This window comes from Budorcas taxicolor, chromosome 17 (genome assembly GCF_023091745.1).
Source record: "Budorcas taxicolor isolate Tak-1 chromosome 17, Takin1.1, whole genome shotgun sequence".
Taxonomy (NCBI): domain Eukaryota; kingdom Metazoa; phylum Chordata; class Mammalia; order Artiodactyla; family Bovidae; genus Budorcas; species Budorcas taxicolor.
Genome location: NC_068926.1, coordinates 54469986 through 54484586, shown reverse-complemented (window position 1 = coordinate 54484586; position 14601 = coordinate 54469986). Strand labels below are relative to the sequence as shown.

Sequence of the window (14601 nt, the reverse complement as noted above, 5' to 3'; positions counted from 1 at the left end):
TTTGGCACTGCTTTGCATGTTAAAGCTCTGTCTATCACTCACGAGGACCATTTTGATTCTAACACAGCGGGTGACTGCCACAAGGGTAGCAAAATGATAGCCTAGGTTTGTCAGTGAGTAATAATGAGTCAACATGAGTCCTTCTTGCAGCAGCATCTTCAGGACTGTGCTTCTCATCTGTCATTTTTTTGTTCTCAGTTGAATTAATCCCATCGGCTTTCAGAAGATCTTTTGTGTGGTGGTTCTGTTAATGATGTAAATGATTAGATTTTTTGTGTATTGGGTTAGGAAGGAAGGGTAATTGGTGACTTTAGCTCTAATGTAAGCTATAGAATAGGTTCTCAGATAGCATGACCAGTTAGTTACAATACCTCTGTTTTTCTTTTCTTTGACATTTAATGGGTAGGGACTAGATAATTTAGCATTAACATGTCAGGTTTGTACCCATGCATATACTGTAGATAACAAGGAAACAGAATTTCTGAACATTGCAGTGACACAAATGCTTATATTTGTTTTTTAATTAAGTTACACATTTTCATTAAGGAAACTAACAAAAACTTAAATTACTTATAATCTATTGAGAAAACTATTAATTTTTTAGTGATGATGCTTCCTGACCTGTTTTCTTTGTGCATAGAATAATAGTAACAGGAATTGAATCTACTGTGTGCTCACAGTAGCCCCAATGAGGTAGATTTGTAGGTGCTTTTATTCCCCATTTTGCTAGGAAGAAACTGAGGCCTAGAGAGAATAAGTGGTTTGCCCACAGCCATATCACATGGCTAGAAAATGACAGAGCACTGGGATTTAACACAGCTGGTTTCACAGCCTATTTATTTTCTTCTTTTTGCCCTTTAACTGTCATTTTAGCAGGTTAGCTTTTGCCTACATATTGTGCTTTTTAAAAAAAGATGACAGTAAGTATTGGTGTTTCTGATGTACAGTTCATTATATTTGGTGTCACTTTTTAAAGGTAACTTCAATACGAGCTTACAATCTACTTGTTTCACTTACCTTATCTTTCATTCTCAAATATGTTTCTCTCACACAATTTTAGTTGCTGTCAGATAGCCAGTGAACACTTATTATTTGTTGTAAGTCTTTGACATGATTTAACTAATTTTATCTTAGAAACAACTCTCTGAGGTAGTTACTGTTATCCCTGTTTTTATAGATGGGGAAACTAAGGCACAGACAGGTTACATAATTTGTCCCAGGTCACACGGCTAGTAAGTGGCAGAGCTAGCATTAAGATGCAGGCAGGCTGTCTCTAGAGTCTGTATTCCTAAGTATTATGTGATAGTGCATAGCCTGCCGTTGTATGGATGAGCTGTAATTTATATAACCAACCCCTTAATTTTAGATGTTGAAGTTGTTTCCAGTTCTTTGTGATCTTATACAGTCCTTTGTACTTAAGTCTTGTTTGCGTTTCTATTTTCTTATAATAAATCCTCACAAATGGAATTGCTAGGTCAAAGGATATGTACATTTTTCAGGGCAATATTATCCTTTAGAAAGATTTATTTAAGTTTTACTCTCATCACCATGGAATGAGAGTGACCACGTTCCCTATACTAGTGCAGTGATCATTAAAAATATATATATTTACAGACCATTTACATGGTTGTTGAACTTATTTTTTCAATTTTGCCATTTTCTGTAGGTATAGGTTGAAATTTTAGCATTTGAAAGCAATCTCACTAACTGGGTTACCAACTTCAGGCTGAGAAAGGTCATGTGAGCTGTGTGCTACAGAGGTACACAGAAGCTTCTGCTTGGAATGTTCCCTCTAAATGTTAGTAGTCTCTGTGAAGTGAACAGGTTTGATTCTCCACCCATGAAACTTGGTCTTGTTACTCCACAGTGAGTCTGCAATAAAATTTTTTCATGACCTTAGCAGATGGAAATCCCATTAAAAATTGAAGTTATGTGCCCTGTCTTAAATGTTAGTGAATTTCACAGGGAAGGCTTTCTGCCAGTGACTAATGAAAAATGTCATGGAAACGTGACATTCTCATTTTGGCATTTAAGTATTAAAACTTAATATCTCAATAACATCCTTTAGAAAATTTGGCATAGATTATAGCACTATTGAAATGAAATAATGTGGTTAAATACCAGCCATTTTTATTATTTCTTATCTCTGCAAGTGGAAGAATCCAGATCATCAATGGCCCACTTTGTATGCGTAGTATAAATCCCTTTTTCTCTCCCCATTGTGTTGATCATGATCAGGTTACTACTGACATGGGTATGGAGCCGTAACTAAGAAAGGACCTATTAGGCAAAGGAGGTTCACGTTATGGTATGTTGCTCCTCAGGATGATATGATAAAAATGTGTATGCAGAGACAGTCTGGGAAGAGAAAATAAATGGACATTGTTTTTGTTTCTAGGTAGCAGTACTGCCTGCATTGTGGTGCTGGACAGAACCAGCCACCGCTTACACACAGCAAACCTGGGTGACTCAGGCTTTCTGGTTGTCAGGGGTGGGGAAGTTGTGCACCGATCAGATGAGCAGCAGCATTACTTCAACACTCCATTCCAGCTCTCAATCGCGCCCCCCGAAGCCGAGGGAGTTGTCTTGAGTGACAGGTAATCTCCCCTCTCTCACCAACAGGTTCCCTCCCGTTCCCCTTAACTAGGCTGTTGGAGATGGGCATTTTCCATTCTCACGTGAGAAGAGAAGACACATTGAAGACCTTTTAGTCTGACATCGAAAGATATTCCGCTTGAAGTTGATTTCTAGCCAAGTTGAATTCTGATAAACACCTATTAATTTGACCTGACTGTGAAAATACTATTTCAAGCTTATAGAATATCAGTTTTTCATACCAAGACCACATGGTACATACAGTTGTATTTGTTAAGTAGTGCTGGAGAAATGAGTCATTGTTCATGTGTGCCGTGCCATATACAAGTTTTTACATATGTTATTAGGGAAGAATGCAAATAGACATCTGCTTTATTTATCAGAATAACTTCCTGATTCTCAGAGCTGCCTATAATGTGCATCAAGTGGAACTTTCAGTCCTTGCAGATCTTGTCAGGCAAAGTTAACTTGCAGGAATTGGACTTAAAGGTGGTTTTGGGAATGTTCTCTGATGGTACTCTTGAGATGTGTGCTTTTTTTTCTTCCCACACCTTCTCAGTTCATTTTAAACTGTCAAGACCTTTCCAGGACAATCAGTACTTTTTTGAATCAACTTTTATGGTTTATCTTTTCTCAGGTCAGAGTACAGAGTAATACTAAGTCTCAGCTTTCACTGCCTTTAGCAGCCTTTTAGGGTTTGACACAAACATTGTTGGCAATTCATAAATGTAGTAAAATGGGTAATGAACCTGTTGTAAAAGTAGAAGCATCCTAGCAAATACAGATTGTCTCTACTTAATAGTTCTTACTAGGCCAAATCTTAGGTCCAAACTAAGGTAAAATGATGATTACTGCCATCTTTTAACTAGAATGATCATATTATATAAGTGCTCCATATTACCCAACTAAAGTTTATTGCTGACTGCTACAGAGAGGGAAGCATTTTTTTTTACTTTCAGAGTAAGGCAGATTACCATAATTGGAAGAAAATTTGATTATAGGCCCTTCTTCAGTTGGCTGTAGTAGCACATCGATATTAGTCACATTGGAGTGAGGCAGACTCAGAACCCCAAGACCTTGGTAAATGTCAAGTTCAGCTAACAGTTTTTGGCGAAACAGTGTTTTTCATTTTCCTTTATTTGATCCTTGTTGTTTTGGCTTCCCAGTGCTGGAGCACCCCTGCAGTACCTCACACGCTATCTTTGGGACAGTTTGGTCAGGGCAGCACTTGGCCTGTCCTGCCAGTGAGGTGGAGGTTGCTTCCCCTGGAGCCCAGAGACAGTTTGCTAGCATGTGATTGCAGCTCGTGTTTCAGTGCAGTCAAAAGTTTCCAGCAGCACAGTATGTTCAATCAAAACGGGCAGAACTGCAGCTGGCAGAACACCAAGCTCATGGGTGGGAGTGTTGGGAGAAGAGGACGAACTGTCCAATGGCAGCGAGTCTCTCACAGACAGCATAGCAAAAGACACTCCTGGGGAAAGAAAGACCTCAGCATAAAATAGAGCTTCAGTGCCAACCTGGTCATTAATCTAAACTTCTAGAGGCTCATTCGCTTCCAAAGACTGAGCAAATGTGCTATGTCTTGTATTGTTTCTCTTTATTCCATGGAAGAAATCGACCTGGTTTCTGCCAATTTACAGCCTGTTTTAGTGTGTGTCTTTTTTTTTTTCCTTCTCTTGGCTGCTTGTTATCCTTTGTTATCAGTCTCTCTTATCTATAAAATATAATTTTAACCTTAACTTACAAATTTCCTTTAATAGCTGTTTTGACAACAGCTATTGTTGTTAAAACAGCTATGTTATTGTATAAATGTATAAGTGAAAGCTAGTTTGTTCCTTGTCAGAAGCCCGTTACAAAACTTTTCGGTGTGGTGCTGCTTTCCTCAGTCAACAGAAGACAAACTAGAAATTTTCCTAGTGTAAATCCCCAGCAGGCATGGGTAGGCTGTTTGTTTTTATGTTTTCCCTTTGCAAATTTTATAGTACATCACTTAAACAATTTAGTTTTTTTTTTTTTGGTGAGGCTTCAGGTGCTTTGGTTCTGGCCCCTGCCTTCTGGGTCAGTGTATGAATTTTTTCCTGGCTCTTGTTCCCTAATTACATGTTTTAAGGCAAATTATCAGATATCTCACCTTTCCCTCACCTTGGAAGCCTGGAAGTGGTAGAGCTGGCCTTTCAAAGTGGCTGAGAATCAGTCTCCAAGGGAGCCATGAACTCTTTGAATATATTATCTTCTCTTTTTCTCCCCACCTGGGCTTCTGTTTTCTTCATGTAAGTCTCCCCTCTATCTTTTTAAAAAAGTTTTACACAGATGTAATGAAAAATCTACCACCTGTCCTCAGAGGCAGCCAGTTATGTTTCTTTGAATCCTTCCAGATTTATTCTCTCCATGTAGAAGCGCCTGTATATATAGATCTTTCTTTCTCACACACACAGTACCTTGTTCTTTTCATTAACAATATTGAGTCTTTACCCAAATTGGAGGATTAGTTACTGTGATTCTTCATTCATTAACTATTTCTTGAAGATGTATTATGTGCCAGGAGCCCTTATAAATAAGTAACCTGTGCGTGATGAGAACTTTGTAAGCCCTGAGAGAGACAGTCTTTACTCTGCCAGAGTGAGGGTGATTTATTAATATTTATTTGGTGTTACTGGTAATATACCAGTAATTACTAGCATTATAGTAAGAAATACCATTGTAGATATTTCACAGGAATTAATTCTTATAGGACTGGCATGTGCTCCTCCATAGTGCTCATTTATTCCACTAGAACACAGCCTCCAAATTCAAGCCTGCAGGGAAACTGATGAGTGGAAAGTGAGTAAGAGAGGATGGAATTTGGCACTAAAGAATTAGGAAACAAAGACTCATTTCCACTAGGATTCTAAAGGCATTTTAGTGTCTGACTCAGAAAAGAACCCTTCCGCCTTTTAAAGCACATGTGACTAATCATCAAACTCAGTTTTACTTGATAGTTTTTGTTAAGCTTTTGAAAGATTTATATCAGAGTTTTTAGTTAATTTTTTTCAAGGTTAGGAATTTCAGAATAGTGATTTTTATTATTGACTGCTACTATAAATTAGTTTTCCTTAAAGCTTCGTTATATTGTAGCATCGTCCCCATTGGAAACTTCTAACAGTATCTCTAAAGGGCTCTGCTAACTTTGCCCCCACCCTGTCCTTGTTACAGCCCAGATGCCGCTGATAGCACATCTTTTGATGTCCAGTTAGGGGACATTATCCTGACAGCGACAGATGGACTCTTTGACAACATGCCTGACTATATGATCCTTCAGGAGCTAAAAAAGTTAAAGGTAATTAACTCAAAGGTGGGCCTTTAGAAACAGTGACCCTCCCTGGACAGCCGAGTTTTTTTATTAATTCAGTTGTGTAAGCTCTTTTTGTAGTTTTGGAAAGGACTACTTTGTGAATTTAGGAAAATGAAAATGGTTCTGATCTTGTTCTAAACAATTGTAGACAGAAATATTCACAGTTGGAAAACCTGAGGGAAAAAGAGGCTTCTCATCCAAGCCTCTCTTTAGTAGGGTGTAAAGGTAGGAAAAACTCTGATAAGAGATTTCTTGTGTTTTTAATTGTGCTTTAATGGTATTTAATGGTGTTGGTTGCTGGTTCTTTTTCATTTTGTAGTCTCGTAACAAACCCAGCAGGTGTTGAGGCTGGGAAAGGTAGGAAATCATCATACCAGAGCCAGCCAAGGCAGCAGCCAAGGGTAGCAAGCAGCTAGGGGCCTTGATGTGATCTGAGCTGTCACCAGTAACAAAACAGTTCAGACTTGGCCCATACAGCGAGTGGAAGGAAGTGAAAGCCAGTCTGCATATTCTCCTGGCTTTGTGAAGTACTGACTTGGGGGGATTGATCTTTTCTCATGTTTTTACTACTAACCAGTATGACCTTGAGTTTTCTAAACTGTCTTAGCAGTGTTTTTCTCACCTATAAAATAGGGGTGGGACGGTTCAAAGACCCTGTTCTGTAGGGCCGTGGTGAGGATGAACCAAGACCACGCACTAGAAATCCCTAACATCATGCTTTGTCTGTGGAGCTTAGGAAGGTCAGGTGCTGACACTTGCTGGCACTGTGCCATGTGTGTAACACTGAGAGGCAGAAATGACACATTCCCTGACCTGACGGGGCTTACATTCTAGTGGAGGAAGACAGAGAATACAGAGAAAGAAAGAATAGAAATAGTGTTGTTGCTAAATAAAAAAGAAAAATAAAGCATGGAGAAGAAATAGAGAATAGAGAGGGCTTTTCAGTGGGGTAACTGGCAGCATTTACTTGGAGAGCAAGCACACTGAGCTTGGCCAGGGGTGCATTCCCAAGCAGGGAGAATTCTGAGGTCATCCTAAAATGCTATCAAAATCCGCCCCTTCAGTCCCATCCCATTTTAGCAAGAATGCCTTAAGAATTTCAAGGGGGCTGGGGAGATACAAAAATTCAAACTTCAGGACCCAAGGCCATCCTCACAGAGAACTTTCTCGTTGACGTCCTTTGTAGGCAGCACTGGTGATCTTGTTCATTTTAGTTGAGGTATTATGTTCCACTGTCTTCTCTAACTGGAACAAAATTTAAATGGTGGAAACTATGATTAGATAAATATTACTGTCTTATGTAGAAATCATGTGAGGCATTTTGGTAAAAATATCTCCCTCATATTTTTGTATTAGAATTCAAATTATGAGAGTATACAGCAGACGGCAAGAAGCATTGCTGAGCAAGCTCATGAGCTGGCCTATGACCCAAATTATATGTCACCTTTTGCACAGTTTGCATGTGACAACGGATTGAATGTGAGAGGTAAGCATTCTTTGGGAACTTCATAAGGACTAATTGGGGACATAGTGGATGGAGCATTCTGGGCTGTGTGAGAGGCCAGCTGCTGCACTGGGGTGAGACTGCTGAGGGGTCCTCTCCCAGCTGTGAGCCGGTGACTTTGCACAAGGTCAGCAGGCCCGAACACTGGAGGACAGCAAGTGCATGTGTTCCCTACAGAGGTGCCCTTCAGAGCTGCACATCATTGGCTGCAGAGGCAGGTGGAACCTGAAGCCCTTTATCGCCGCCAATGCTCTGCTTGGACCCGAGCCCAGAAAACCTCTGAGTTCTGCCTGGAGGGCCTGGACATTGCTAATGGTTTAAACATTCTGCCCTTCACAAGTCTGACATTTCACTTCTCCCTTCCTCTGGCTTTGTGGGACTCATTCACAGTATTTGCCTACCAAATTGCTACAGCAAGGTTTTTTGTTTTTTATTTTTATTAATTGTAATTAATTGCTTTACAGTGCTCTGTTAGTTTCTGTCGTACAGCAAAGTGAATCAGCCATATGTCCCCTTTTTGGGATTTCCTTCCTATTTAGGTCACCACAGAGCACTGAGTAGAGTTCCCCTGTGCTGTGCAGTACAGTAGGTTCTCATTAGTTATTTGTTTTATGCATAGCAGTGTGTATATCTCAATCCTAGTCTCCCAATTCATCCCACCTGCCTCTGTAGGATGTTTTGAAGAGGGAAGACTCTCCTTGCCTAGAGTCTTCCTATCTACTGAGCAATGTGTAACTTTGGGAGCAGGCCAATAGCTCAGCTTTGAGCTTGGATAACATGTTGGTGCAAGCGTATCAGCACTTGTAGAGTTGGTCAGCTTCTTGGAGGTATAGTATTATGACACGCAAAGCATTTCTTAGCTGTCCGGGAAATATTAAATAGAAAAAAGCACATGCCATAGCTGTTTGCCAGATTAGACTAAAAGACTATCAGCTGGTTTCAAATCATTGGGTATGTTTGTCCAAATTAGGATTGCAGGAGGGTGGAACATAGAACTTTCTTGTCAGGCAGAATAAATCTTAGTAACATTTTGTCTTTATTGTGATTGCTATACACAGAGGATGTTGTGGTGGCCATTTTAACAAAGCTCCTATTGTAAAGGAGCAGAGAGGATTTTTTTTTTAAGCTTCAATTAAATTAGATGTAATTTCTTGGTGTGTTTTAACTATTTATCGATTTTTTCTCCTTTTTTTCTACTAGAGTATATTGACAAACCTATTTGTCTCCTATTACTTACTTATTGAGGCTTATATTTTTTTCTTGAGTTTTAAAATGTATGACTACATTTTCATTTTCATTGTAGGTGGAAAGCCAGATGACATCACCGTCCTTCTCTCAATAGTGGCTGAGTATACAGACTGACTCGCCTAGGTGTCGACTCCTGCCTCCCCTTCATCATCCCAAATTCTCCCCTGCCGTGTGTGCTGATCCTGCTGGCAGGACCACGTCTCTTTGCCACTGATCTCAATGGCCAGTGATGTAAACCTTTTGCCTGTCTTTTTGAGATCCTTGTTGAGAACCACTACTGTCATTCTACTGCTCATATCTGCCAGCAACATTTGAAGAAAATCAAGATCTGAAGATTGGCCTTCACATTGTCCTTTCCATGATGGGATGGATGTTTTCAAAGCCAAAATGACTTACTTTTTGAAAACGGTTGAAGTATTGAAAATGAGTAATATTGGTAAAGTGAATTCAAAATTACAGTGTGTAAAAGGGATTTTAAAAGTCTGACACAAATTGTATGTTATGATACATCTACTAGAAACATGCTCATCAAATGATGCGTTACACGTGTACTATACAGTCTGTGTTATGATCGAGTGTGACTTTATGTTTTCATTATAAACTCCTATTTTTCAGGGGCTTATAATTTTGCTCTAAAACATTGCTCTGGATTATAAAATCTTGATCCTAGGAGCTTTTTTTTTTTTTGCAGGTTGGAAAGAAATTCAGTTTAGTTCTATGGATGCAAATGTTTCATGGTTTTTAAAAGATGTTTAATTGTGCTCCTATGATGAAAGTTTCAGCATTTTAGTGCATATCACAGGCTGGTGGCTTATCTGCAGGAGGGGTTGGGGAGACTCCTTACCAGAATTTTTTAATGACTATTATTCAAGGTTATAAAATTCCTCAAGGCCTAGGTATTTAATGTTGCAGCTGAAATTCCTCCCAGCTGTCTGGTATGATTCCCCCATGTGAGAGCTCGAGGCCCACAGGCCTGAAGGGTTGAGAATAGACAGCTCTAACTTTGAATTTTGTTGGCCTATCAGGTCATGCTACCCCTCATGTCTTAGACCTGTCGCTAGTAGCCTTGCCTTCTGTAGACAAATTCAGGGAGTCCATGTGAAAGAGCACCATGGGCAGAAGAGTCCACGAGGAAGATGTCTAGTGATGACCTGACATTTGCATTTGCCCTCCACAGAAACGTAGGGGTTTCCAAATCAAGCTTAATGTTTACAGTTTCCAAATAGCCATCTTGCAGTGTATAGTTTTCCTATAAAATTACCCCATATCCATTTTTTCCATTATCTGCAAGCTCAAAGTTATTTTTAAGGTTTGTGTACAAGTCGACTGCTGTAAAGATACATATTTTGGGGTCAGTTTTTTTCCTTCATTAACTTGGTGGTAGAAAAATATATATACTTAGAAATCCTTAAATTAAAGCCATGTTTTATATATAAGTCAGGTAACATTGGTGTATAGATAAGAATGCAATTAAACCTGATGAGAATCTACTTGAGGAGAACATAAGACAGTCTCTTTCTCTAAAGGAGATACTTACTCCCTGGTTTATTGCATTAAAACTTATGTTTGAGGTTACCTCAACTTGTTTTAAAAAGATTTTGTTTTGTGAATTTGTACTGTATATTTGAGTAACTGTCAAGCTTGTTTTATTTAAAATTGTTTAACATGTACCATGTACATGTCATTACTATATTTCAATGCATCATGCTTGTAACAGGCATTTCATTTATAATAAGAATGAGTTATTCATTTGTAAGCCGTTCAGTAATTTATCTACTATTCCTAAATTGGCATAATGTTTAGATACCTATTTTGAATCACCTTTAATTACTTGTCAGAATGCCTTAACTACCCTAACTTGACAAAACAGAATTTGGTAAAGGAGATCGGGGGGTGGGGTAGGGAGTGGAGAGGGACTGTTTAAATAATGAGAACCCATCGTGCTGTGATAATATACAGACGGGTGAGTGGCAAGTGGCAGGGTATTTATTTTGCACAAACTATTTGCAGTCTTTCTGTATTTAAAAAGTAAAGAAAGTTGCATCCAGAAAGGTTTTGTTGGAAGGAATACATTTACACTTGGACTGACAACTTCAGTTCTTTTGTTGGGTTTTTGATTATTTCTGGTCAGAGGCATGGAGCCTTATGACCCAGGTGTATTCTGTATTAGTTTTCCATTGCATACACTTAATTCCTGGTAAGAGCAATGCTGGTCAAGTCACTGGCTTTTCTCTGCACTCATCTAAACTCATCAGACACCGTCTTCATAAAGGTAGGTTGATGGTATTTTACACAACTCATTTAATCAACTTAGTATTTTTTGAGAAATGATCGTTAGAAATTGACGATGTGTTTCAGTGATGTTGAAAACAGTGGGACAAGAATTGAGTTTCACAGGGGAATTGACTTTGGACCTGGCCTGTAGATTAGGGACACAAAATATTTTCTCTTTTTCCCCCCTGCCCTTTTTGTGTTATGCACTTAATTTTATGACTTTGGGGGTCTGTTGGAGTGCTGTTTAACAACTCTCCTACTCTCAATGGTCAGAGGCTGTGTAGGTACCCATACTGGAATTTTCCAGGCCACAGGACCCAAGTCTTTGTGGGGCGTGCCTAACATATACCACTTGGTGGGTCTAATTCTAAACTTGATGTGTTAATTGTACTTTAAGTCAAGCAGTATAAACACACACATTTGCCTCGTGTAGTGGACTTTTATAACAAAAGAGAATTTGGATTTCTAATTTACAAATGGCAAATTATTTATCCCTCTCTGGATGCACCAAAGACCAGTAAAGTTTATAGCTTTTCCATCTATATTTATAAAGCAATACTGTATTATAAAAGTCAATATTTTTATCACATGCTTGAAATTTTTATTTTGTTCTGTTTAAAATGTGCACTCTAAACATATCAGAACCTTATTTCTTCCTGTGAACTTAGGCTGCCTGCGCACAAAAAAAAAAGAAAAAAATTACCAAATGGATATGCAGTAGAGTCCATACGCTCTTAAAACTGAAGCAAGAAATGAGGTTGGGAGAACAAGTTCTTTGTCCTGAATTACTGTACTGGCTTGACATGGTTGATGGGTACTAAGTCACAAAAGAATCCATTCCAGTTGTGTATGTCTGGGGGTTGGGCTGTGACTAGATTTAGAAAATAGACCTCAAGCTTTGCATGGTGGGCAGGTATCTTATCCCATCCGTTGCATTTGTTCTGGATAGAACAGTAGCCTTCAGTACCACCTTCAGTACCACCAACGTACCACATCAAGTAACAAGGCAGGAATTGTGGGAATTCACTGAGTCAGTTTTGAGCATTTTGGAGATTGTAAACAAGATTGGCTAGAACTGTAAATGTTTGTACTTTTGGTTAAGTTCATGGTTCCTTGTCACCTTATACCAGCTATCTTTGGTAGAAGCTACAGCATCCAATCTATCACATTTGTGCATTTAACAAATTTTGCAATAGCAAAAAAACCAAAATCTGCTTATAAAACATTTGGAACAGAAAACATTTGGATTCCACTTGTTTTAAAAAAAAAAATTATTTGCAAAATTGGTCTTAGTTAAAAATCAGCAGTTGTCCATGTCAAAATTTTAACTGTAAGCAGGTAGTTTGTGGCAAAGATGGCTAAACAATGAAGCAAGTTTGAATTTGTGTATGCTAATAAGCTGCTTTTTTCTGTTGAGACTATCATTATTTGTCTTATTACCCAAGAGGCAATGACCTGAATTGGATGTCTGAAGTTTAACTTATGCAGGAATAGTTCTGTAAATACATTTAAATAAACTGTAAAGATATTTAATAAATATAGTATTTATACTAATCTGTGTACTCCGTTTAATTTGAGTAGTAACAAGACACTGGCCTTGACATTGAGTTTGTTGGTCTCTATCAGGTCCTCATTTCCAAGCCTCTCAGTCTAGCAGTGACTCCATACTTTGTGGCTGTCGTTTCTGTCTTTCACTAGTTGATTGCTAAGGCTCTTTTTCACCAGCTGATTTACTACATCAGTTTAGCTTCATTGAATGTAACAGACAGCTGTTCTCCCAGCTGGGAAAACTTTAGCATTTTTTAAATGATATGTGAAGTCAGACACAAATCTGGTGTCATTTAAATTTAGCATTCTGTATCCAAATTCTAAAATCCAAACTACAACCTGACAGTGTCACTATCTTTTACAGACCAGTGCTAAATCTAGGTGATCACTAGTGATGGCGCCTTCACAGGCCAAACCGCCCTGGCCCATTTCAGTGAGCAAATCAGAAACTTCATCCTCAGCGAGGAGACCTACACTTATTCTTGGATATAATATCCTCTGGGTAGTCATCTGCATTTGTTAGGAATATGTGTAATTCATTGTTAATCATCAGTGTAAACAAAAGATACATAAATCTTTAGGCTACAACGTGGAATTATGTGGGCATTGCCGATTTCCACAAAAAGCTTGGTGAAAGCCCATTTTCATTCACTGAGAAACATTTCGGGATGAACTTGAGTTTTTATTAGGTTATTGTGGGTAGTTCTGACTCATCACCAAGCTACATGAGCCAGACTCATTCTGGTTTCAGTTAGAACTCGGTTCACAGTTCTAAAGTTTACTAATCCACTCAGCCACCTTTGTTTAGTTAATCCTCACAAAATCTAAAGCACAGTTGCTTGCCAGTTAATATTTCCTTGTGATTTGATGGTTTCATAGACTTAACAATAGGTGTTACAGAAGTCTAGTTTGTCAGGTTATAACTGACTATAAACAGGTTTAGGGGAGGGAGAGGCATACATCATAAGATGTTACATAACAATGTTATTGTGTCAGATTGTTTAGCTTGTGCAGGTAAGAAGCTAATTCTTAAAGAGGCAAAGAACAGAGACATTAATCTTCCCCCTCATTCCACTCCAGACCCAGGCTCTCTTGGCAGTGGAGGCTGCTGTTCTATGTCAGCTAATACAGAAATAATTTCTTGGCATCCCTTCCATTCTTTTCTGCATCACACTGCAAAATTTTTAAATCACATTATTTAACTTAAATTCTTAATATAAGCAGTGGAGAAAAAGTTGGTTTTTTTGCTCTTTATTTATTTTAATTTTTGCAGTGCTGGGTTGGTTTCTGCCACACAACAGTGTGAATCAGCCACAATCGTAGGTGCCCTCTCTCTGGGCCTCCCCGCATCCCATCCCTCCAGGCCATCACAGCACAAGACGGCTCCCTGTGCTACACAGCAACGTCTCACCAGCTGTCCATCTTACACCTGATAGTGCATATATGTCGATGCTGCTTTCTCCATTCATCTCACTCTTCCCCTGCTGTGTAAAAGTTATGATCTTACATGAGAAAAGATTTCAGGACGTTTTAATCTGTCAGAAAGCATCAAAACTCAAATACTTGCAATCAAATACAAAAGATACCTGAACTTTACAAGCCATTCTGATGCACTTGAAATGGCTGCTACAGAAAGTTTAAATAACTATAAAACTGGCAAGAAAATGCTAAAAACTCTATTGTAAATAATACATTGAAGAAGAATTTTTTTTTTTTTTGGCCATGCCATGCAGCTTGTTGAACCTTAGGTCCCAGAGATCGAACCTGTGATGGAATCAGAGATCAAACCCTGGCCCCCTGAATGGAAACTCACGAGTCCTAACCACTGGACTGTCAGGGAATTCCCTGAACTGAAGAAAATTCTAATGAGCTTTTTCCCTACACAAAAAACTTTTCTGCCTCCCACATAGCATAATGGATTTATTTTATTTAGCATAATGGATTTAAAGCAAGTTACATTTATTGACAAGTAGTTATTTTCTAGATATGATGGTTGTACAAGATGATGTGTAGATAACCAGTAGCCCATTCTCCAGGAAGCCCAAGACAGTATCTTCATAGATTTAAATGTGAAAATGTGTTTGCGGTACAAGTGAACCAG

The 14601-nt window shown here is 38.7% G+C and overlaps 1 protein-coding gene across 1 annotated transcript in view; it reads left to right on the top strand.

Moving 5' to 3' along the window:
• PPTC7 (protein phosphatase targeting COQ7) overlaps window positions 1-12498 on the top strand; it is a 42257-nt gene extending 29759 nt beyond the window's left edge. Inside the window, exons 3-6 of the mRNA XM_052654418.1 lie at window positions 2399-2597; window positions 5788-5911; window positions 7283-7412; window positions 8734-12498. Of these exons, the coding sequence (XP_052510378.1) occupies window positions 2399-2597; window positions 5788-5911; window positions 7283-7412; window positions 8734-8792 (512 nt within the window). The 3' untranslated portion in view covers window positions 8793-12498. The remainder of the gene's footprint in view (window positions 1-2398; window positions 2598-5787; window positions 5912-7282; window positions 7413-8733) is intronic.
• The last annotated feature ends 2103 nt before the right edge of the window (window positions 12499-14601 follow it).